The sequence below is a fragment of the Parus major genome, chromosome 6, assembly GCF_001522545.3.
Source record: "Parus major isolate Abel chromosome 6, Parus_major1.1, whole genome shotgun sequence".
NCBI lineage: Eukaryota > Metazoa > Chordata > Aves > Passeriformes > Paridae > Parus > Parus major.
In genome coordinates this window covers 13,033,557-13,058,085 of record NC_031775.1, presented here as the reverse complement: position 1 = coordinate 13,058,085, position 24,529 = coordinate 13,033,557, and the positions used below count along the sequence as shown (strand labels likewise).

Sequence of the window (24,529 nt, the reverse complement as noted above, 5' to 3'; positions counted from 1 at the left end):
AGATGTGTCTGTGGCACTGTCTGTGGCACTCATACCTTCTAATGGTTAGCAGCCATCAATCTGCAACAGTAATCAACAATTAGCATTAAACATTACCCTAATAATTATAGGCTAATCTGTCTGGGGACATGTTTGCTGAAAAGCAGACATGCATGGTGACAAAGCCAACCTGATAGGCTGATGATCAGGTGTCACAAAGTGTTTGGGTAAAGCTTTGAACAGTTTGGCTTTGGTGCTTGCCTGGTCACCACTGAGCTCCAAATGGTAGAAAAACTGTGTTTCATCAGGCCTCAAACAAGCAGATCTGTTTTGCCTGGCCCTGTGGAAACAACAAGTCAGAGGCAGACTTCCTACCCTCCTGTGCTTGTGGGAGGTATGTTAGTGCTTCCTGGTTTTCACCTGGCCACTGCATTTGACCCAACATAAACAATCCCATTAACAGGCTTCCTTGTGGACTGCAGAAAATCAGAGGTGATTTTGGCGTGAAAAAAAATGGGGGTTTTACATTTTAACCTAGAAGCAATGCATTTACACCACTGGAATCCTACTTAAGCCTGGGCTGTATCAGTATTTTCAAGCTGTTTCATCAGCAGCATTTCACAGCAGGTTTTCCTTGTTTGGGGAATAAAAGGCCATCTGGAAGCCTTCTCTTTCCTAGGAACTGTACTGCTGAAACATTACTTTTCTGGCATCATTAGATCTCAAAGGCTAATGAGTGCTGCATGATTTAAAAGTGGGGTTACTGGTACTTCTGTCTGCAGAAGTGGAAGTGAGTAGAAATAATCAATAAGCATGGCCAAGATTTAGTTATGTTTCTTCTCCCTTTGTTTTACAGGCCTAACTTGACAGGAAAGATATGAACAGTTCTCAAAGTATGCATGAGAAATGTTTCTAGAAAGAAAACTTTCTTATAACTACTTGTGTCTCAAAAGGAAACCAGCAGATCCGGGTAATAAAATGGATGTGGGAGGCTTTGCAAAATACATGTACTGAAAGCAGAGGCTCTGAAGAGAGCAGTGACAGAACAGGTCTGAGCTGCATTTGGGTGACCCACAGAAAAGTCTGAGGCTTTGCTGAAGTAATGGATCATACTCAGATGTACAAATTGATTGAAGCAGCTAATGACAAAATGTCTCTCCATAACGTTTTTGGGAGTTACACAGGTGGAGATCCAGAAAGTATGTTTGGGAATAAGCCAGCAACTCACCCATGGTCTGGACGAGTTCTGGGTGAAGGTTCTTGGCTCTGTTTATGTGAAAAATCTCCCAGAACAGGTGTTACCAATCATGAAAAGGGAATTTCTGCTTCAGCATTTGACCCAGTGTGTGGAAAACTGCCAAAAGAGACTCATTGGGACTGACCACATGTGATGGGGCAATACTAAAAATTCAAGAATTTATAAACACTGACATCTTGTGAAACCAATTCCTGAAAGACCTCAGAAGTTATGTGAATCCTAGTATCATAGAATATCCTGAGGTTTTAGGAATCCACAAAGCTCACTGGGCCCAAGTCCTGGCCCTGCACAGGAAAACCCTGTGAATAACACCATGTGCATGAAAATGTTATCCAGCTGCTTCTTGAATAATATATAAATACAAGAATAATAAAAATATATATAAAAACAAGAATTAAAGGTCTCACAAGGAGGTTGTTGTCTGAAGGCTTCAGCTGCTTTCAGAAACATGCAGTGCAACCTCACTTCATGGACTAAACTTTTCTGTGCACATTTCCTTCACCTTTGGCAGAATGTGCTGTGCAGCAAACGGGAGAACCATGGGGAAGAGGAGGGAGCTTGTCCTTTTGGTGAGATACTACTCTGAAAAAGTTACTGGGGAGACTTGCAAGAATCATGTATGACTTGGCACTGGTAGAGAGTTAAACACACTTTATTTAAAAATCTGAAGATGATAAAGAGTGATGAGGGGTAAATTAGGAGCAACTTTTTGGACACTTTTTGACAACACATATGTCAACATACAGCTTGTATATATATATATCGAGAGAAATAGCCTTACTGATATGTGTTTGCCTGGCTGTTTCTTCAGGCAATTTCAAGAAAAGTAATTCACACAAAATACTTCCAGTGGAGCATGAAAGCACTGTTGAGTGAAACAGTGCTTTGGTTTGGTTTCATACCACTTTATCTCTTTTAAAACTTTATCTGCTTTATCAATAGAATCACTTAAATGCTGCAGTCAAAATCATGTCAAGAGCCAGGAGCTAAAGAGAGAAAAATTCAAATAAGGACAACTGCTGATTGATTTATCATTGCTGACAATTTTTGAACTCAGTCTGTCTGAATCTTTAAAGATTATGCTGACTAACAAGCAAAAATTCATTATGCTGCAGGGATGGTAAAGCCAAACTGCATTAGTTTTTGGCTTCATCATTTATAAATGCACATTTGCTTTCATAATTTATAAATGCACATTTTAACAGGAGAACACAGTTTAGAGGAGTCAGGAGAATAAGGAAAAATCCCTTAACAACTGGAAAAAATCTAATGGGTAGAGTTATATATCTGCAGTTTTTCTGTGATATTTCTTTATGGTTTTGTTTATTGCTTTTGGTCTCGTTTGATCTGCCAAAGTTCATCTGTCTCTAGGCCTTACACGATAAATGTTTTCACTATGAGTAAATTCACTGGGAAAAAAGTGCATGTAAAACCAAGTTTCCTGTTAGTAACAGGGGGCACAAGTAACAAATGGTATTTTCACACCAAATTTTCTTAGGCCAGTAACATTTCAGAATATATTTTGGGTGTATTTTTGGTTTTCCAAATCTTGGGCCTCTTAAAGCTGGAAAATGTCACTTGTTTGTTCCAAGGCAAAGTTAAATCACCAAGCTGTTCTTGTATTCTTCTTATTCTTCAGTCATTCACATAGCTAATTAAATTCATAGGACCAGTAAATGCAACTTTTTTTCATTGCAAAGAGTGTAATTCTCCAGTCCTCCCTTTAAAGTTGGCTGGCTTTCACCAAGGTTTTTGAAGGAGGAGCTTAGCTTTTTATTGCCATAACAGGTAAGATTCAAATTCTGTCCTTTTCTTCATAAATAAGACAGCATCTTGCCACTAGCAATGCTGATTTTCAGGCTCTGAAAATGACTCATAACTGCCTGTGTGAGTTGGTGTCACCCAGATGGAGCCGTATGACCAAGATGGCCCTTCACAGGCTACGGCAGGAGAACATACTGACAGCAAAAGAAATCATGCACTGGCTCCCCATGCCCCCCGTGCTGCTGAGGGCAGCAGGAGCATTGTGTCAGCTTTGCCAACGCTCTGTGTCCCCAGGCATGCAGTGTCCATGGCCTGACTTCCCACACCTGGAGCACTGGCAGGGGACAGCTGCACATTTGGGCCTGGAGATGAGGTAAGACAGGGCAGATGTGATGCAGCTGTGGGAGGGTTTTGGCATTCAAGGGTTGGGATGTGAGCCAGTGAAGAAAACCAGAGAGAAATACCTGACACAAGTATGATGTGAATCCTGATACAAATTATATGCCTTTAATGTTGTGGGTCTTCCATGTGTTGTCACTGCCGTTTTCCTGCAGCCCTGGAACCCAGCTTGTTTCAGCTGGATGGTGGTTTGGTTTGGAAGCAGCTTTGTGACTGTGTTTAGCTAGTCCCTGGTGCTCTGGGAGGTCATTGGGATGGCTGACAAAAAGAAACTCTCTCTTCATAGCAAAATGATGAGATCGGAATTTTCTAGAGTGTTTTATGATAGATTTATGAAATGAGAGTCTCAGTGGCCATGATCTCTCATATTCCAGGTGTGGGTCCTTGTGGAGGATGGGAAGGAGTGCTGGAATTCTTGGAGGGGCAGTCATGGGGCAGGCACATCCCTGGGAGAAGTACCACAGGGTGTGGAGCAGGCAGGGAGAGGTCCCTGTGGTGTGACTCCTTCCATCTGGGGCAGGGCACCTGAAGCAAAGGGGGAAGGATGTCAAGGGGGCTCAGAGCACAAGCTTTGAGAGTGGGAATGGCATAGGTGAGGATCACACAGGGAGGAGTTGGGACAAGTATCTTGAGAGATGAGTGAACCTGAAGCACTGCCCAAAACTGAGCAGCAAGAGAAGCTGAAACACCAGAAGCTGAAACACCTCAGCCCCGCAGAGATGCAAAGGAGAGCTCTGGAGAACTGCTGGAGCCTCCAAGGGTCCTTGGGGGGCTGTGGGGACTGCCCTGGCTCTGCACTCTGAAGTAGTCAGATGTTCTTGCCACTGGTGCCCTCTGCTGCTGCCCGGCTGTGTTAATATATTTTAGAAACATTTCTTGTTCTTTGCCAACACTGTTAATATTTACCACTGGTACACAAAGTGCCCTGGCATCTCACTACAGGATTTCTAAGAGAGTATGTGTTAACATGGAGATAGGATTTTCCTCTTTGGTGGGGTTTTACTTCTGAGAGCACTAAGGTCCACTTCTTTACATCTCAGCAATTTGTGTGGTTGTCCCTGGTGATCCCTGCCTGTCTGCTTTCCTTTGGAATCAGCACTGAGCTCAGATTCAGATTTTCCAGGAGCTTACTGTTTTCACCTGGACATGTCTGACATTCCCCTGGTACAGTGATTTTTCTAGTTTTAATCACAAAGTCACAGCTTTATTTGAATGACTGCTGTTGACTTTTTCCCTCACTCAGTGGTTATCCGTATAAAAACACTGCGTCATTTTGTGTAGACGCCATTCCCATGCCTTGGCTGTGTACAGCACTTTTTCTTGATGAATAGTCAACAGGTCCCATTATCTGAGATTATAAAATATGTTGATGAAATGTGTTGAAGTTGTTCCAGTACTTCATCCAGCTACAACCACATAAAAGACTCTCTTCCTCTCTCAGCCACAGCAGAAGCACCAGAGTAGCAGTTTCTGGAGCCAGGTGGTACAAGGAGACCCCTGTGATGGTAAAGGCAGTCCCACAGCAGCAATGTGGCCATGAGGTATCAGTGTGGGGCCTTTGGGACTATCACAAGCTCTGACTGCAGGAGTGCTCTCAGGCACATCCTGTCACCAACCAGTCAGTCCCTAAGCTCTGTCTCTACCTGCATCTCCAGAGTTTTGCAACTGAAATCTTCTGCCACTCTCTTTGTGCATCTTTTGATAGCAACAAGTGCACAAGCATTAGTGTGTGTGGTGGCAGAAACAAGAGGTAATAGGAAACATCAGGTTTAAATTTGCTCATTTTATAGAGTTTGTGTTTGTGCAGACCCCTTGAAAAAGGAATGGTCAGAGCAAAGCAGGGAGAGAAAGGTCAACTATCTCTGAAAGCAGAGACAGAAACTCAGAAAAGAAATATTCATTGTCCAACTCCACAGCAGAATGATTTTCATCTTGTTATCAATGAACTTCCTCTATACTTATTTGACATTAATAATCATATCAGAACTGGGTCATAGCTTTTCCTTTCCCAGGAGCCTGCCAGGCCAAGGTTGAAAATCAGTTATATTGTAGAGAGGTCTTTTTGACGGTGATGAAGGCATTACTGGATAATTCTGCTGTTATTAATTCCTGTGTTAATTCAAAATGTTTCTTCTGAATAGAATTTTTGCATATTTATATCAGTGTATTGTAGCAAAGAGTCCTTTTTCATACAGAGATTTTCTTTGATGTATTTATTACTTGGTGTCTTCATTTGTCATTTCTTGAGCTGGGGTCCCAGACAAGAAGGTACAAGAGGATTCTTCTGGGTAGGCAGAGGAATGAGACTTAACTTTAGAGCCTACCTGCTGCTAAGTCCATCCTTGAGCAGGGAAACCACCATGTAGCTGTAATTCTTTGCATGTAGTGTTTTGTGGTAGTGACTGCTGTGTGTGCATCCCAAGGAGCTGAACAGCAATGGAGAGAGGAGGATCCCTTCAGCTGTATTTACCATATGGTTTTAAAGTTACACCCTCATCTTCCACAAGCTGCTGGCAATGTTTTAGACCCTGGCAATCCCCCTCAAGTTCAGCTGTTGGAAAGAAGTGATCTTTATTTATTTCTCCCAGCAAGTGGGAAGAGGTGGTTTACGAATCTGAGGCATGAATAGGAGCCCAGGTGCTTTCAGGGAGACTGGATGGTATAGTAATGCTGCCATTAACTGTCTTTAATGAACAAAGATGGAAAACCCCAAGCAGTTGGACCCTGCAAATCCAATTCATTGCCTATGAAAATTCCAGCCTGGCCAATTCCAGCCAAGAGAGGGCACTGAGATCTCGAAACACTGAGCCTGAACACTTTACACAGTTGCTGGTGGGACTGAACAGCAACAGGATATCCTGCATTCTCCTATTCTGATCAGAAATTATTAACAAACCAGCCAAGCAGCAGAAAATGTTCATTTCTCAAGATAGTACCACTTAATGACTGTTCATTCCATCATCATGGGATAATATGAATAACGAGTGTTCACCATGGTTTGGTTGGGTTTTCTTTGTTTTGGGAGCGTGGGGGTATTGTTTGTTTTGTTTTGTTTTGTTTTGTTTTGTTTTGTTTTGTTTTGGGTTGGTGGTTGGTTTTTTGGGGGTTGGGTTTTTTTGCCATAGGCCACCTACCAGCCTTTCAATGGTCTGTTACTAATGACACCATTTCCAGACCCTGTTCCACGTTATTTCTATTCTGGCAAGGAGAACACATCAGTGGGGGGCAGGAGTCCAGCCATTACCTATAAACAACCTTTGCAGCCATACTGCAAGAATTTTTTTTTTTGTTCACTTTTAAATAGCACTTTTAATGCTAATATATCAGTACATGACCTTTGGGAATAAAAATAGGCAATTTTCTTTGCTGAAACATAATTGTGATAAGAAATGGTTTGGGCTTTGGGAGGGTTGAGTGTGTGTGTCTGTGTGTGTGTGTGTGTGTGTGTGTGTGTGTTTGTGTGTTGCTGTGTATTGGTTTGGGCATTTTTTTTGAGAATTTCTTTGTGGATTTGGATGAAAACTGGGCTAAATAAACAGTATTTACTTTCTGATGAAGAGATAAAATTCTGTCCCCCCACTTCATCAACTCTGTCATTATCTGAATAACATACTGAATTGTACAGGAACACACAGGTGGAAATGCGTGTGGAAGTGTAAGAAGAGCCAGGCACCAGCCCTGGGCCTGACCAGCGTTCCATCTGTGCCAAAGACTGGCAGCAGGTGGGAATTCATGAGATGTGAATGTGTGTGGCACACGTTTCTGGCTGCTTCCAACATACTCTGTATGGACAAAAAGGTGGTGTTTGGGAGAGAGAACGAGGTTTTCCTCACCCCTCCAGGCACAGTCCTAGATGGGGCCAAGGAGAAGACTGAGTGTGGGGCTGTAGCAAGAATTTCATCTGTGTAACTCTTGATGGGATTAATTGGTTCGTTCATGAGATTAAGGGTGTAATTCTTAGGCCGAACAGGAGACGGAGTTGTTCTGCATTAGATGGCAGCACTGAGAATCGGCCTGAAGGAGAAGTTGCTGTCTGACACGCTCGGTTTATGTTCCTGTAACATGGAAAAGAACTCAGGGTCTCAGCTGTTAAAACACCTGTGCAGACATCTAAATTCCTGGGCCACAAAATGATCAATCTTTTGGTACAATCACTCTGTCAAGGAGTATATGACTTTCAGCACAAGCTCTAAATGAATATCACCCAGGTTTGTTCAAATTTCTGTAGCTGACCTGCAGGTTGTGCATATCCCAGTGCTGCAGGCTCAGGTGTGTTAGATATGGTCCACATGCCCTCCCTCACTTGTGCAATCACATTGCACCTGGCCATTTGTTGTACAGCACATTGCCAGCACTGAGGCAAATAATGTTCCTGACCAAAGGCCTGGAAAGAAAGAGGATCCACAGAGCACCTAAGGAAGCAGCACATTTTCAGCACCTCACCTTCTCCAGCACAAAAGTTGCTTAGCAGCCATCTGGAGATATCACCTTGTTTATCCATGACACTGTGAACTCCTCCCTGGACTTGGGATAAGCCAGCAGTAGAAAATTAGGGGAGGAATGTCCCATTCGTTGTGGAGCCTGTTATTCAATTTTTTGAGCTATAAGAGAAGGCCCTTATATTTTTTTCCCTTGGAGGGTTGAGAGGAAAAAGGAGAGAGGTGGGAGAAACAGCATATAAAGAAAGGAATCAATATTACCTTTTTGATTCTTTTTTACTTAATCCGGCCCACAGACATAAGGAACTTACCATATTATCACACTGATAGAGTGAGACTATATATACATGCTACTTGTAGATTCAAATTTCCTTATATATCAATAAAAAATAAATGAAGAAACAATGGCTGAAGCAAGTAGTTTAGAATCCTTTTAAAACTGGTGTATATTATCCAGCTAGGTGTATTTATTTTCATAAATGTATGCTTTGTCTCATTTTGTTTGTTACTTTCAACTACTCTTTGTATTAGCCAAGATAAATTTCCCCTTAGGGGCAGAAGGGGAAGCACCTCAGAAGTGCCTCCTTGATCTTTGTACATCCCTTTCTTTCCAGTAGCACAGTGTGTCTTTCCATGGAATGAAATGGGACCCCGTGCCCAGGTGCCGACCAGTATCTCTCCCTCCTGCTTCCTCCTCTGCAGGCCAGAGTCCCCTGCAGGGTCTCAGAGGTGGGCACAGCCCTGCTCCCAGAGGCTGCTGCTCACAGGCTGTGCCCTCATCCTGCCTTTATCCTGACACCTATTTTCTTCCATGTACCTGCCACCCCCAGATAACTCTTGTTTGCTGCCCAGGTTTTTGTGCTGAGGTTTCCTGCTAGCAGCACGTAGAGACCTGCATCTGACCAGTCTCCTGTGGGCAGTGACAGCAGATCCATGCTGCTTGGAGCTGGTTTTCTGGGCTTATATTTTGCTTAGAGTCTTCTCTTTGCCTCCAAGTACATAGTCTGTGAAACATTCAAAGTTCAGGACCTGCTTTTAGGGGTTGGACTGATGATTTTCTGCCTCAATAGCTTTTTTTTTCCCCCAGGCATCAGTCTGCAAATGCTATTCAAATGGACCCATCGAAAGCTGAATTACTCGGCCTCCAGAACAGACACAAACCTCTCATAAGGATGAATTCAGTATTCAGGCTAGGGCAATCTCTTTATTTCATAAAAAGAGGGTGACAGTGTTCTTTTTTCTTCTTTCTCAATTTTTTCTTTTCTAAGGCTGAAGCATTTCTAGGCAGGCCTTTGGCATCACATGATCTATAGGTACCCCCAGGTAGGTAGACACACCTGGATCAAATAATAAATAATAATCCATCCTTAATAGCTCTTAGTCTAATGAGTCAATGTACCTTACATGAAAGGTGCAATGGAGAAGGTGATGGGACACTGACAGAGATCATGGAAGTTCATTTTCAGTGAAACCTAGTAACAGAGTCTGATGTTGGAACCTTTCAGGTGGTGCCCAGATTAACTGAGTTCATTAGGAAACATTTAACCAACCTATTTGCACTGATAAATCAAATGTCGTTCTTGCCAAGCCCTTGTGAAATATTAGATAAGCTTTGCAATGTTTGTTTTGTTTTTTGCAAATGTGTCATTGGAGCTGTTGAATTCTGTGAGTATATATTGTACAGTACCATATGCGGATCACTCTGCATTTTCTGCCATAGCACTACTGGAAGATTTACTTCAATTAATAGCTTTATCTGAAAGTCACAGAGAAAGAAGGAAGAGGTACCTACCTAAATATTTTCTTTTCTTTTTTTTTTTCTGACAATTTTTCATTGAAATATCATATACTTCATACCTCTTAAGTGGGAAAAATAAATCATAGTTAATGTTCTCCTCTTTCACTGTTGCAAAAAAATTTAAAGGGATAGGAGACATCTTTTGTTTTAATGAGAAAGAATGCATTAGGCATCGCAATTTCCAGAGGAGGTGATATGTGTAGTGAATGATATGGTGGCTGGGGGGAGGGAAGAGCCACTTTCACACTTGAGGGAGACAGGCATGACACCTGAAGCAGGAGAGTCTTTACATGGGCCCTTTTTACCCAGTGATCCCATGCATGAAACCTGTAGTGATGGAGGACTGGAATAGCTTGTTGCACGCTTCGGAATGGGGCAACAGAATCAATCCCTGAATCCAGACTGCTGCCATGGAAGAGGATGGCCCCTGTGGGTTCTAAACCAATCACTATTAAACATTACATGGAACTCAAATACAATGATTAGTTTAGAAATCTCTCTTCACCATGAGGAAGTCACATATTTTGCTTTAAGCAAGTGAACTCTGCCTTTGGCTCATGGACTAGTTTATCTTTTATGTTAATTTTCAAGCCATTGCTGCTTGTCCCACTAGGTAAACAGAATCTGTTCATCTGCTACCCAGATACTGCTTCTGAGTTAATGCAAGTTCTTATTCCTTGTGGGGTGCAGGCAACAAATGATGCAATGGGTCAACATGCATTTCATGGCTGATTTTCACTGTGATGAGCAGACAGTACAAAACATTCTAGAAACTCCCCATTGACCCTGCAATTTCTTCTTCTCCCTCTGTCAGCATGTAGCTGGTGTAGGCCTTCACACAGGGCTTGATGGGGTCTTTGGCCAAGGCAAGTCCTCCCTGTCCCACCTGTCACTGTCCTTGTGGCCCACAGCACCACTAAATACTCACCAGTTTGGCACTGATTTCTACAGAGAAAGGTCTCTCCCAGGCTGTGCCCACCATGCTGTCCTGGCCTTTCTGCATTTCTCTTTGACTGTCAACATGCTTCTCTTGCTTTCCTGCATCTTCTGGCACAGCTCTTTTTCTCAAGTTATTCTACATTTCTTTGCTTACCAATTAGAGTAGGGAAACATGATTTTCACTTTTACTGCTTGTAATTTGGCATGTTTTAGGAGAAAAGCCCAACCGACAGCTACCTGTACACTTGGAGTTAAAATTTAGTTTATTTTCTTCATTAAAAAACTAACATCCCAAACAATAAGGAAATATGTAAATCCATCATTGGGAACTGCTCTGGCAGATCAGGCTGATGAGATTAGGCAATGGTGTGTTCTCCTGAAGACATCTGTATTGTATTGCACTAGGGACCCCTCAAATGGTGCTGTGGAAATTGCTGTGCCCTGACTATCTACACAACCGACAGGGAGATGGTGTCACCGAGGTGAGGATCCCTCCTCCACCACCATCCTCCTGCTAGAATGGCCCAGAGCTGTCTGGGGGTCACTTCTTGGGGTTGTTGTGTTCCTTTTGTTTCCTCCTTGATCTTCTCAAACTACTCTGCTATTTCTGTGCTTCTGTCTCTGGCAGGACTGAAAGGCATGATGAAGGCATACATTTTATCACTTGGTGTCAGCATCAGTTACTGCTTTTTTTGTGCTTTAAATGCATGATTTATCATCTGTTTCCCTTATGACTGTAGTTAATTGATATCATGAAGTGTTAACAAAGGTTTTGTTACTTGGTGATTACCGAATTCTTCTTGAATTTTAAATTATTTGGTGAGTTTTTCTGTTATCATTTTTCTTTATGATATGTGCTGTTTTCAGAGCATACAGACTACCAGCAAATTATATCCTTCCATGACTTTTTGTGATGATGATAATCAATTTTCTAAAGTCTCAGACTGCCTCTAGTTAAGACCCTAGCCCGAGTTTGAGCAGGTCTGTGCTCAAATCTTGTTTGTCTGCAGATTCCCTGCCTCTGGAAAGGCACGATGGGCACTCTTCCCCATGATGATGGTGCTGCAGCTGGGGACAGCTGATAATGTTGTCCCTTTGCTTCCTTATCTCACAGAGCATACACCTTCTGGTTGACCTGCTGTACACCACAGTGGTTCTGCAACTGGTCAGGAGGAGCTCAACTGCTCATGCAGGTCGCTGAGAGCAGCATTCTCAGGAAATCTGCTAAGCTCAGACACCTTCTTTGAAACTGGCAGCTTTCACTTCTTTTTACCATGTCTAGCACCTGACTGACTTTTCCAATTTCCTGACTTTTTTTTCCTGACTTGGGGAAGTGCATGTTCTTTCTTTATAGTCTAGAACTGAGCACCTTTACTGAGACACGATGGGGTATAGCAGCAACATTGTGATTTACTGTTGGTGGAATCACAATACAGGTCAAGAAAAGGCTGTTATCAGCTTCATTTCCATGCCCTTCTGATTACTAAAAAGCAGTTTGCTGTGGATTGCGAATGACTGATGAACTTCATTGACTTCGTTCTTTTTCAGATAAGTTATGTTTTGGGTCTAGTGAGTTCATACATAAATATTTAACCAAGTTTTTTGATCAAGCTGGTCAAATGTCATTTTGTGATCTGAAAACTAATGATGTGATTTGTATCTTATCTCTAGTACAACGTGTAGCATTTTACAAATATGGGTGTACACAAATTGTTGAATACTGAAGATATCACTGAACCTTAATACTTGCTGACCATAGCAGATCCTTTGTGAAATTGCTGCCAGAAATAAGGCAGAGGTTGATCTTGTATTTTCTACACAGCACTAAGGAATGTCCTGTCTTAAAGTAGTAAAAGTTTAGCAGCTAAGATGTTGCTATTCACAGCAGAACAGGCAAGACAATTTCCACAGGCTATTCTGCCAACTTGCCATCCTGGTTTTGGATGGGTAGAGTTAATTTTCTCCATAGTAGCTGGTATGAGGCCATGTTTTGTATTTGTGCTGGAAACAGTGTTAATAAATCAAGCATGTTTCAGTGATTGTTGAGCAGTGCTTACACAGCCTCAAGGTCTTTTCTAATTCTCCTACCACCCAGTCAGCAAATAGGTTGAGGTAGCATAAGAAGTTGTGAGGAGACACAGCTGGGACAGCTGATCCCAGCTGTTCAAGGGGATATTTCATAACATATGGAAACATCCTCAATGCATAACCTAGAGAGAAATAGGTTGGGGACCACTGCTCAGTAGTGACTGGGCGTCAGTTGGTTGGTAGCGAGAAATCCTATTAGTTTCCATTACTTGTCTTTCTTGAGTTTCACTTTTATAAGTTGTTGTTGTTCTTCTTCTTCTTCTTCTTTTTCTTCTTCTTCCTTCTTCCTTCTTCTTCCTTCTTCTTCCTTCTTCGTCATTATTTGTTTCAATTATTAAAATGTTCTTAAGTCATGAGTTTTCTCACTTGTAGTGCTCCAGTCCTTTTCCCCTCTGTCCTGCTGGAGAGGGAGAGTAAGTGGCTGTGTGGTGCTCAGCTGTCAGCTGGGGTTAAAGCATTTCAATGAAAAGGTTTAGTGAAATGTCACTAATTTTAATGTAAGGACATAGGAGCCTGAAGATGGGTGTGCCAGATCATGACAATAGTCAAGGCAGCCCAGAATTCTGTCCAACTCCAACACTAGCTTAAAAATTTGTTCCCAAGGAACAGAACAAAACCAAACCAAACGTGGCTACCAGATAGGAATATTCTTTCAGACTGCTTCAGTCTCCAGTGATTCCTGAGATATCAGTGGTATCTTTGTGTTTGAGTACCCTCAATGGATTTTGCTCCCATGAATTGGCCTCGTCATTTTTTGGACACATACATCTTGAAAAAGGGTGTTCCATAGCCCAAGGGCATGGTATGTGAAAAGCCACCTCCTTTGGCTTATTTGAAAATATAGAAAAGGACAAATGCCGTTTATCTGTGCCTGGGTGCCAAGGAATAGACACTGGCTGATAGTCTGTACCCAGCTTTCCACTGTGACAACTCTAGATTTCTCTCTAACAGGTTGAGGGAGGAACTTGGAAGAACAAAAATGATAAAATTTCCTGGTCAAGATAAAGACAGTTAAACAAAGAGAAGGAAAAAAAAAATAATAAACAAGTGATGCAAAGACTCACCACCAGAAGGCTCATGATCACAGAGTCTCTGAACAATGACTGCATTGGAGAGACAATTCCAAAGTTTTCATTGCGAAGCATGATGTTAAGACATGGATTTGGTCAGTTTGGATTGGTTGTCCCAGCTGTGTCCACTCCCAATCCTTGCTATCCCCCAGCCTGTTACTTGGGTTAGGGACAGAAGGAGCAATCAAAGCCTCAGTGCTGTGCAAGCATTGTTCAGCAGTAGCTGAAACACTGGTGTGTCCTCACCATTGTCCCAAATCTAAATCACAGCACCACACTGGCTGCTGTGAGGGAGCCAGATCCATTACGCCTAAGCAGGCTGTGAATACACTTAAGGGGCTGTTCTGGGGAGAAGGTGGTGTCTGTTTTCTCACAGACCCAATCTGGAGGACAACAGAAGCAAGTTAAATAAGTGCAGGTCCCAGATTAAAGGCCACATGTAAACACAGGACAGAACCCCAGGAGCTGGCCCATACATGCCACAAGGCAGACCCAGCAAGGCAACACTCTCCAGAAGGCTTTCAAAGGAGGGCCTGGAATTTGAGAGACTGGTACAGACAGCAGCATCCCACCCTGTCAATTTGAGTTTGAATTCGCAGGTGGACCAGAGAATGGTGCCAGTTTGTAACAAGACCAGAGGCCCAGGCATCTGCTTTCCTACCACACTGGGAAGAAAGCTTGGAAGAAAGAGTCTTTTAGGTGATTCCTGTGAATGTGAACTATATCAGGATGGGTCTTTCAGACTCAGATAAGCCTTTCATATTCAAATAGCCTTTCACACTCAAATAATCCCTGTCATTCTGTCATCAGAGGTGACCCAAGACCTTTGGCAGTTAAATCTCTTTCCAATTAAATCCATGGATCCCTCCAAGCAGCTCTGGCTTTATTCCCAACACCATTTTGAAACCCTTCAGGGATTATGTGAGTAATTAGATAAATAATAAAAAAGCCATGTCCTGATGTGGGATGATGCTGCAAACAAAGCCCTGCTTTTCCAGTGCATTAGGCTTCACAGCAATTGTTCACCCTCAGGGCTGCCAATAGAGGAATGCAAGGCACTTTATCTACAAAAGTAAAAAAATCAGAGTTTTTCCCTTGATGACAATAAAACTGTTTTCAGCAGTATAATCATCCCTCCAAAGTCTAGAAGGTTCCTTTCAATTTCACTCATCTGCCCACTTCTGGTTGTAAATACCCTGGTGTGCAGTATTCAGAGTAATGCCCATTGTACCAGAATTTGCAGAATTTATTGCTGATAAAAAAATCCATTAGGACCAGGAGAAATGAGCAGGGAATTAGAGTCATCTGCCTCAAAACAGATCCTTAGCAGACAGACATGTAAATCTGTATGTCTCCAGAGCCTTCTTTTGTAGTCAGGGGAAACAAACTTCTTCAGTGACTGACTCATTTCACAAAAATAAGCTCATAAGCAAAGTGGGATGACCTGTTCTCTGGAAGTATCAGTATCTCCCCACTAACAGAGGAGACCACCAGCTCATTTGTACACCCACCTTTTTAATATCTAAATTTAAGCAGGACATGTTTCTTTCCTCACCATTGTAGAATCTGTTAGTTCTCAGCTACTTGGGCTAAAGATAAAATCTGCCCATCCTTAAACCCCATTTTGACAACTCAGTAGAGAACAAAGTGTGGTGTTTACAGTAGGCCAGCTATTCTTGTATACATGAACACTCAAAAATTGATTGAACAAATGTGGACTCAAGTTCTAAACCAACAACGAGTTCATGCAGGAAGACAAATTACTTACCATGGCCAAGGAGACAAAGAAGAGATTAAGATACATATATATTCTTATGTATAGGATATATATTCTTATATATGGGATATATAAGGATATATAAGATTATATGCATTTTAACACATCCTTCCAGCATCACAGCATCTAAGGGCTCAGTATAATTTTGGGTAAATGTCAAATGATGGAATGGGATGGGAAGAGTCTTGGCAGGTGGCAGAGCCTGTTTCTCTGACTGAAATGGTCCCTGATGTGGTTGTTTGGGTGGGATACCCCGAATCTGACATTAGTTGTCTGAAAACCTGGATGAGCTCCCTCTCTAGTGTGTAAAGAGAAACAGACACTGCCAGAGGATACTGACACTAATTTAATGCTCATCCATTGTCAGTAGGTGCTTTACAGAGACCCAGGTGTCAGAAGCAAAGAGCAGGAGAGTGGTCAGAGTGTGACCAGAGCCTATGGGGTGATGGGTGAGGGCTCTTCTGTGGGGCAAGACCTACCCAGGAAGCATAGAAATGAGGATTTCTCTCCCCTGCTAGGGGTTTGGGGCTATAAAACATAAAGCTTCTCGAAAACAGAGGGGAAGGTGGGAGAGGGAGGAGGAAGAATAAAAAAGAGAAAGCTGTTTCAAACAGAACTGTTCAGAGAGTTTGCTACAGAGAACTGATATTGAGCTTAGCTCAACTGATTGGAACATAGTGCTAATAACATCAACGTTGTACATTTGATTCCTGTAGGGACCATTCACTTTAGAGCTGGACTAGATGAACTTTGTTGGTTTCTTCCAACTCAATATTCTGTGTTTGGCACACTTCATTTTTCTTGCCAGCATTGTCGACTGTGTTGTCTTTGAGCACCAGTTTCATAGCTAGAGATAAACAGAGATAACCAATCTTCTGCAGATTCTCAATCAGGATTATTTTACGAGCAATGTCATATCTCTTTCTTATTACACAGGGACTTCTTAAGGTAATGAAAGCTGTTTCTTTTTTTTATTCCATTAATACTTCCATTCCCTTTCTTACACTACAGTTTTTACCATCTTCTGCTCTCTACACATGTTCTCATTCCTTGTTCATTTTTTTCCCTAGCAGGGCTTTGCCGGGTCTTAATTGCCATTGCTTTAGGACTATTACATAACTCACGAAGTCAGCTTTAGTAACATTCATTCTTATCATGAGCAGATTAATAAGTAAACTCGTATCTCAAAAGGAATGGGAAGGCACTATTGGCTAATTTCAACCATGTCCTTTGGCACCACAGCATATAAATAGGCATGGATTTACAGGTCCAGCATCAAGCTTTTCTGACACTTGACTTCTCTTTCCTCAGCCCACCATGGAGGCCCTGGGAGCGACCACTATTTTCTTGCTGGTATGCATCTCATGCCTCCTGGCATTTGCCTCATGGAGAAGCAGATCTCAAAAAGGTAAAGAGCCTCCTGGTCCCACTGCATTCCCCATTGTTGGAAACCTGCTCCAGATAAACCCATGGAATTTGCCTGAAAGCATAAGAAAGGTAAGGGACTGTCTTATTCTTACCTATGTTGTCTTCATGGCATATAAAATAAAGTCCAGTCCTGCCGGTCTCAGCTAAATTCATAAGCTTAATTTGCATTGACCAAATGTTAGATTCAAACAGAAAAAACATGGTTTCCTATATATACATGTATATTAAGTCTATATATTGCAATAATCTTTTTGTTTATTGTATTTCTAAGTCTATATACTACAAGTGTGTGTGTATATCTATGTATCTATATCCATATCCATATCCATATCCATATCTATATATTTTATAAGTCAGTCTATATATTTGCAGTGACCATACTGAAATGAGTTCTGTGCTGACCTCACAATTTGTTCCACAGTACTACTATTTGCAGTGGATTTGCAGTCAAGGCACTGATGGTGTTGCAGTATAGTCCTCCTGTGCTCAATTCCTTATCATGCTGGCAGCACAGCCTGGCCCTTTTCAATGGGAGAACCCAGCTCCATTCTGCTGCCTCTGCTCCCAAGCAGATATGTAGGATCTCCTGGGAGTGGAAGAAGCAAGTGCAGAAATTGTAGTAAAAATGTTTGGAGTTGAATTGTGCTGTCCATTCCCACCCCTGACTGATGTCACCCATCTGCCTAAAATAACCCTTTGAGAGACAGTTTCACTGTTTGTGGTCAAAAAGCCTTTAGGCATTTGCTTCTATATTGTGTATATAACTGATTTTAGAGGTCATGTAAATTGTTATCCACTCTGCCCTGCACAAAGGCATTCTGAAATCTTTTGCCAGCCCTGTGAAGGGCTATTTTCTTTTGTCAGATTTGGACTGGATACTCGCCATTTCCATTCATATTCCCTATTTCTTGTACAATTCCCTCTTCCCTTGTCTGTAACTCATAATTGAAAGATCTCTGCATTATTGTTAATCAATGTCATGTCTCAACAGTGCTGGGACAATGACACATCACCCCTCAGACCTCTTTGCTACAAACATCACACAATTATCATTCATGTTGTCATGTTGTTCTTTATGCTCACCTTTCCTGCAGCTCAGTGAGAAGTATGGTCCCGTCTTCACGGTGCATTTAGGCCCACAAAAGGTTGTGGTCCTGTATGGCTATGATGTTGTGAAAGAAGCTCTGGTTGATCAAGGAGATGACTTCAGTGGAAGAGGCAGTCTACCACTGATCAAGAAACTCTTCCAAGGCACAGGTATGTCCTTGGTAATGCCAGAATGCAAAAAGATGCTTTCAGAGCTTCAGAAACACAGCTGAGAGGGAAGTGCAGGGGGGAACAGTAGATTTAGTTTACTACTTTTGTGCAGACAAATTAGCAATTAAAGGCCAAAAACCCAGCTCATTACTTGGACCATTGAGTAAACTGGTCCCCTGGAGAGCCATTAAAGATCCCAGGATGGCTTCACTGAGTGCCTTTTAATTTCCAGCATGCTTCAAGCTCCAGCTAAAATTTTGTTCTTTAAATGTGCCTCTAAGGTCTTGCATTCATTCTTCCATTTCTGAAAATCTGAATATACACATAGCTAAGGAACTAGCAAAAGGAAAGTCCATAACACAACAAAGATAAGATAATATAGGCTAACCCAGTAAGTGCCACAGTCCAGATTAGGTCATGAGATTATTCACCAGGTCAGTTCCTAATATGGCATTTATAATACCAAATTCCATGGTATTATATATATAGTGCAGTACCAATGGTATTTTCTATAATGATATGCTCTGTGAAGGTGCACAGCAGAACATTTAACTGGTTATGTCAGTGCAAAGGCCTTGTGCCCAAGACCAATTCAGCATTACTTCTTCCTTACTTCCTAACATAGTTTTTCTTATCCTGGGAATAAAGTAAATTTTATTCAACTGCTGTGACAGATGGATCAAATTTGTCACCTTAACAATTGCAGAGAAGTTATTATTTTGGGTAGATAGAAATTGCAGTGTAACTCCACAGAGAGGGGTCTTTGCATGCTGAGTATTTACTGTGTAGTTTTCATTAAAGGGAAAAAATCCCTGATTCATCATGAAGGCCTATTTTTCCTCCTTGTGTCAGGCATTGTGACCAGCAACGGGGAGATCTGGAAGCAGCTGAGACGATTTACACTCACCACCCTGCGGGATTTTGGGATGGGGAAAAAGGGCATTGAGGAGCGAATCCAGGAGGAAGCTCATTTTCTGGTGGAGAGGCTCAAGAACACACATGGTATGAAAAGGGCTGTGCCTGCTGAGACTCTGTGCATATCTGCAGTGAGACAATGATGGGTGTAGGGCTGCTTCACAAAATCTATGACCCAAGGAGTGGGCTGTTTCTGCCCCCTGCTTCTGTAGGCAAAGTTATCAGTGGGTCAATCAAAGGCACTGTGGCAGTATGGAGGATAAAAGTAGAAGAGCTTTTGAAAGCACCTTTTAACCTATTCTGCTTGAGGAACAAGACAGGAAGTGGCAAAAGGAATGGCTTTGCCACAGAGCCAAGGGTTTGATGGAATCCAGCACTGGAGACACCATTTGCAGATATTTGGGGTTGGGTCCAGTCCATCTGAGCTCTAGACAATATGTCCCAGTATTGGTGCTGTTGTCCAATAGGAACAGGGATATAAGCTACTTCTGAGGGCAGGGTATAAGGTTACCCACTTGGTTTCAATCTGTAAATGTGTTTTTTGGTAGTATAGAAGTCAGTGGTACTTCTAAGTGTGTCCCCTGAGGGTGGCAGAGTTCCAGCCTGGACCCCAGGCTTCCTTTTCATTGCCAGCCCTCAACGTGTGCCCATTCTGCAAGGGAGGGAAAGCAGATGGACCTAAGAGAATGATGAAGCATCACTGTTTTCCATAAGCCACTAGAAAAGTCAATCTGGCTTCTCAGATAAACATTCGTTTTATAAATCAGAAAAACCTCTCACCTGCATTGCTTTTATCTTTTGACTATCACAGTAATACTGTATTTCTCGTGCCCTTATGCAAGCCTCAAACTCTGGCTCACCTTGTTACAGCATCTTTTACTGTGTGTTAAAAGGTTTTACAAGCAGGATATATACAACCAAGAAGTATAAATCCATTATTTACCCTTAATGCAATTAATAAATAGCTATGACCAGTGTCTTCTACATTCAGAATTAATATACTCACCACCTCACCAGAGATATCTGCTGAGTCTTCAATGGCCATAGAGTAACTGATCAGGCAGAGAATTGGTGCTATTGCTCCTTGGAATGGTCTGCTACCAAGCTGACATTTTCTCACTCTGTGGTTTTCTTTCAGGATTTTATACCTTTTCATGTTATTGTTTCTCATCTTGAAACCTTGAAGTGCACCCTATCACTATCTGTAATTATAGCTTTCCTTTCTTTCTTGGATCTTACCTTGCTTTTTGCTTACACCATAGTTCTCTTTACAGGAGTTATGCAGCTGTGGTATCAAAACTAGACTTTGATCACTGGCATTGGAACCTCAAGGAAAGGGTTATATAACAGGTTGTGCAAATAAAGTTAATAAGGAGAGTGGAATAACCTAAAGATGTGATTCAGACAAAGCCCCCATGGTTTAATTGGGATTTTGTGGGAATATTTAGACTCTTTCTAATAAACAGTCTATAAGACAGACAGGCATGTGCTAGCTGAAGAGGAGCTAAGGCACTCAGACCAGTGTTCTGCTGAGAATAAGAAAAAAATGATACTTAAACCACTGTAAGAGTAAAATCAGTTCACTGATTTTCAAAAAGAGAAGAATAAATTGGATAAGCCCCTCACCATCCTTTCAAAGGAGTGCAAAATTCTGGATCTCCAGAGAATGTGAAACTACCCTGTAGTGTCAGAGGAGGGGATGATTCATGAAATACTGAAAGCAAGATACCATGTTTTTGGTGGTTGTTGCAGAGCGACCCCTCAACCCCAGCAGTTACCTAATCCATGCGGTTTCCAACATCATCTGCTCCATCGTCTTTGGGGATCGGTTTGACTATGAGGACAAGAAATTTCTAACTTTAATTGATTGGATAGAGGAAAACAACCAGCTCCAGACCTCTATACAAGCACAGGTGTGTGTGGTTTTATTTAATACATTTCTTAGTTATTACAATATTTTATTAAGGAATGTTTACTCATGTTATTAGTTTTTAATTGCAGTGGGTTTTCCTAAATTTGAAAAAAATTTTGGAAGTGAAAAAGGCAGTTAAACAAATTCCTGCTGGTTTTTCTTTACCTTAAGGAATTGCCATTGAATGTCCAAAGGCTATCATTGCAAAAGTTGCTCAAATCCTTGAATATAGTGAAATCATAAAGTAAATGGCAATAAAATCCTGAGTAAGAAAGACCTACTGTTCCAAAACAGTTCACCTGCCCCTTTTTAACTATTTTCATAGTTAGAATCAGAGGAACATTTTATTTTATCCACATTAATCAGAATGTGCTTTTTAATCTCTTTATTTTTACAGGTATATAATTTCTTCCCAACTCTCATGGATTATATACCTGGACCTCACCAACTTTTGATAAAAAATTTTGAAAAAATTGATAAATTTACAACTGATATCGTATTGGAACATCAGAAAACCCTGGATCCCACTTGTCCTCGAGATTTTATTGATGCTTTTCTTAATAAAATGGAACAGGTACTGTACGAGTAGAGATGTATTGGATTATATGGAAATCCCTGCTTGATTCTCATCTTTACTTGTGATGGGGCATTGGTTTTTTGCAAATAGAGGGGAACTTGCTCTTCTTGATACATTGACTTCATTTTATTCTCTCCATTTTCCTATCAATGAATTTTAAACACAGAATTAACAGCATGAACCAAAGTAATGAAAGCTGAATACCAGTCTGGTTAATATAATTCAGTGCTCCTTCCATATTAAAAAAGTTTCATAATATTATTCAGTAAACCTACCATAAATGCTGCTGTTCTGGAGAATGAGTGTCATATTTTTGAAAGAACATTAGATGTGTCCATAAACCTACATTATGGGTACAGGATTTTTCTTTTCAAGCAGACTTCTTGGCATTGTCATTCAAAACTTTCTGCCAAATCTTCCTGCAGGAGAAAGGGAATGATGACTCAAAATTCACTATTGAGACCTTGAGCAGAACCACGCTCGACTTGTTCCTTGCAGGAACAGGGACCACAAGCATCACACTGAGATTTGCAATTCTGATTCTCCATAAATACCCAGAAATAGTAGGTAATGGAAATGAATAGTTTAAAGCTTTTTAATGGGTTGTGGGGTCAGTTTGGACAATTCCTGTCATTACCACATGTGGCAATAGTCCCCTAAGTAAGGAAATATATTTTTGCAGTGTGGAAATGTGTATAAGTCTTAGTTGTGTTCACGGGAAGCAGATGTTAATACTAGGTATATTCGTATATTCCTGGTGTTCTAAAATCAAATTTTATCGTAAATGTGTAGAGAGGTTTAGGCAAACAGATGGGGAACTTGTTCATTCAACATCTACTGATTTCTTAACAGAGAAAATGCAAAAGGAGATTGATTCCGTGATTGGCCGAGACCGAAGCCCTCGCATGTCAGATCGGAGCCAGATGCCCTTTACAGATGCTGTGATCCATGAAATCCAGAGATACATTGATTTCCTTCCTCTTAATGTCCCACATGCTGTAATCAGAGACACCAAGTTCAGAGACTATTTTATCCCCAAGGTCTGTTCCACTGTGTCTGAGAAAGGTTGTAATCTCTGGAAAACAATGATGTTATTTTATTTTATTTATTTTAAAAAGCATTGAAAGGTGATACTGAATTTAATTTTTTTTTTTTTGGAAGAGGATTCTGGAAGTTATTGAGTCCAACCCCTTCTATTAGAAAAAAAAAAAAAGAAAATACTTTTTCATCCTCTGTATGAAGAGGGAGATATTTCTTTTTATATTTTTTTTTTTTGGTAATTTATTTGGAAGCAATATTAAATACTCTAAACAGACTCACTATTAAAATTCAATAAAAAACATCTTTGCCATACCAGTGGCATATATTTTCACGCATTAAATGTTCATTAAAACTGGTTAAACTTTGACTACCCTTCTGTTTAGCTCTGAGAACTTTGTAGTGCCTCCTTGCTTTGACATACATCCATTGTACTTTTCTTTTTTGTTAATTCAGGATACTATGATATTCCCTATGCTGACTTCTGTCCTACATGATAGCAAGGAATTTCCAAATCCAGAAAAATTTGACCCAGGACATTTCTTGAATGCAAATGGTACCTTTAAAAAGAGTGACTACTTCATGCCATTTTCTACAGGTAAGACCTCTTGCTGTTTCAGATCCTAGACCATCCTCTCCTGAAATCTCTCTGAAGATTTCATGGCTCAATCAACACTGTCAGTACAATGATGTCAGGTGACATCTGCGACAGTCATTTCTGGACAGCTCTAACCCCTGCACTAGAGTTCAGCTGACTTTGTTTTTTAGCAAACACAAAACCTTCTCCAGTGCTTTCTACACGATGTGTGTGAAGTGGGACTCGGCAATGCAACTTGTCTCTCAAACTTACCATCAAACAGCAGCAGAACATGAGCAACCAGAGCCTTCAAACTGCCCTCACACACTGAGTGCTCTTGTTCTAAACCTTTAGTTCCTAGTTTAATTCATGCTTCCTCAAAATAGTGCAGTGCTGCCTATGCATTCTGAGATATCTGAACTTTCATGGAACTGTGGCTAAAATCAGTTATCAGAAAAATACTCCACTGTAATTTTTCTTTTTTTTTCTTTTTGCTTGTAGGAAAACGTGTCTGTGCAGGAGAAGGTCTGGCCCGGATGGAGATATTTATATTTTTAATATCCATCCTGCAGAACTTTACTTTGAAGCCTACTGTGGATCACAAAGACATTGACATTAGCCCAATAATCACCAGTCTGGCAAACCTGCCCCAACACTATGAGGTCTCTTTTGTTCCACGTTAGCCAAGTGAAGACAGTTTCCAGATCCCGAACTCAACTGGTTGAATGACAGTCATTCCCCAATCTGTTGAGAATGAAACATCAGACCATTTGGTAAATACTTTATGGAAAGAAGAGTGCTTAGAAAGTTGTATGGTGCTTCTATAATCATCACAGCCAGCTCTTAACAAAATAGGCAATCACATGGGGAAGGACACAGCTCCCTGTACAAAATTACACAGATTCTTCTCTGCATCTACCTCACTCAGCTCTGGTTCCTGCCCAGCTCCTGACATGCCAGACTGTCTGCACTAGTTCTCTGAGAGCCCTGCTGCTGCTGTTCCTATCACCTGAGGGATTCCATCAGGAACAGACGCTTGTACTCCAGGGTTTTTATAAACTTTGCTTGAAGTACTTCTCTCTGTACTTTAATTTGTCTGTAATCTATTTGTAAAGGCAAACATAAAACACTGAGGGTTTTGGTTTTTTTTTATGTTAAATAATGACCATCTACTGTATTCTTGCCTCAGTACTTCCTGTCTACTGTGGAGGGGAGAGTTTATCAATGACTGGGCAGATGGGTCATCCTTGTGATTACAATGAGGGTTTATGGAATTACAATTTATACCGCAAAATAAAGAAGCAGTATACTGAA

General features: G+C 41.2%; 1 protein-coding gene across 1 annotated transcript; it reads left to right on the top strand.

Annotated features, from left to right (window-relative positions):
- The first annotated feature begins 16,772 nt into the window (after positions 1-16,772).
- LOC107206769 (cytochrome P450 2H1-like) lies at positions 16,773-24,529 on the top strand. The gene is made up of 9 exons (XM_015632947.2): positions 16,773-17,008; positions 18,034-18,196; positions 19,049-19,198; positions 20,864-21,024; positions 21,421-21,597; positions 22,026-22,167; positions 22,453-22,640; positions 23,095-23,236; positions 23,717-24,529. Exons 1-9 carry the CDS (start codon positions 16,829-16,831, stop codon positions 23,896-23,898), a joined length of 1,485 nt encoding a protein of 494 aa, XP_015488433.1. The 5' UTR covers positions 16,773-16,828; the 3' UTR covers positions 23,899-24,529.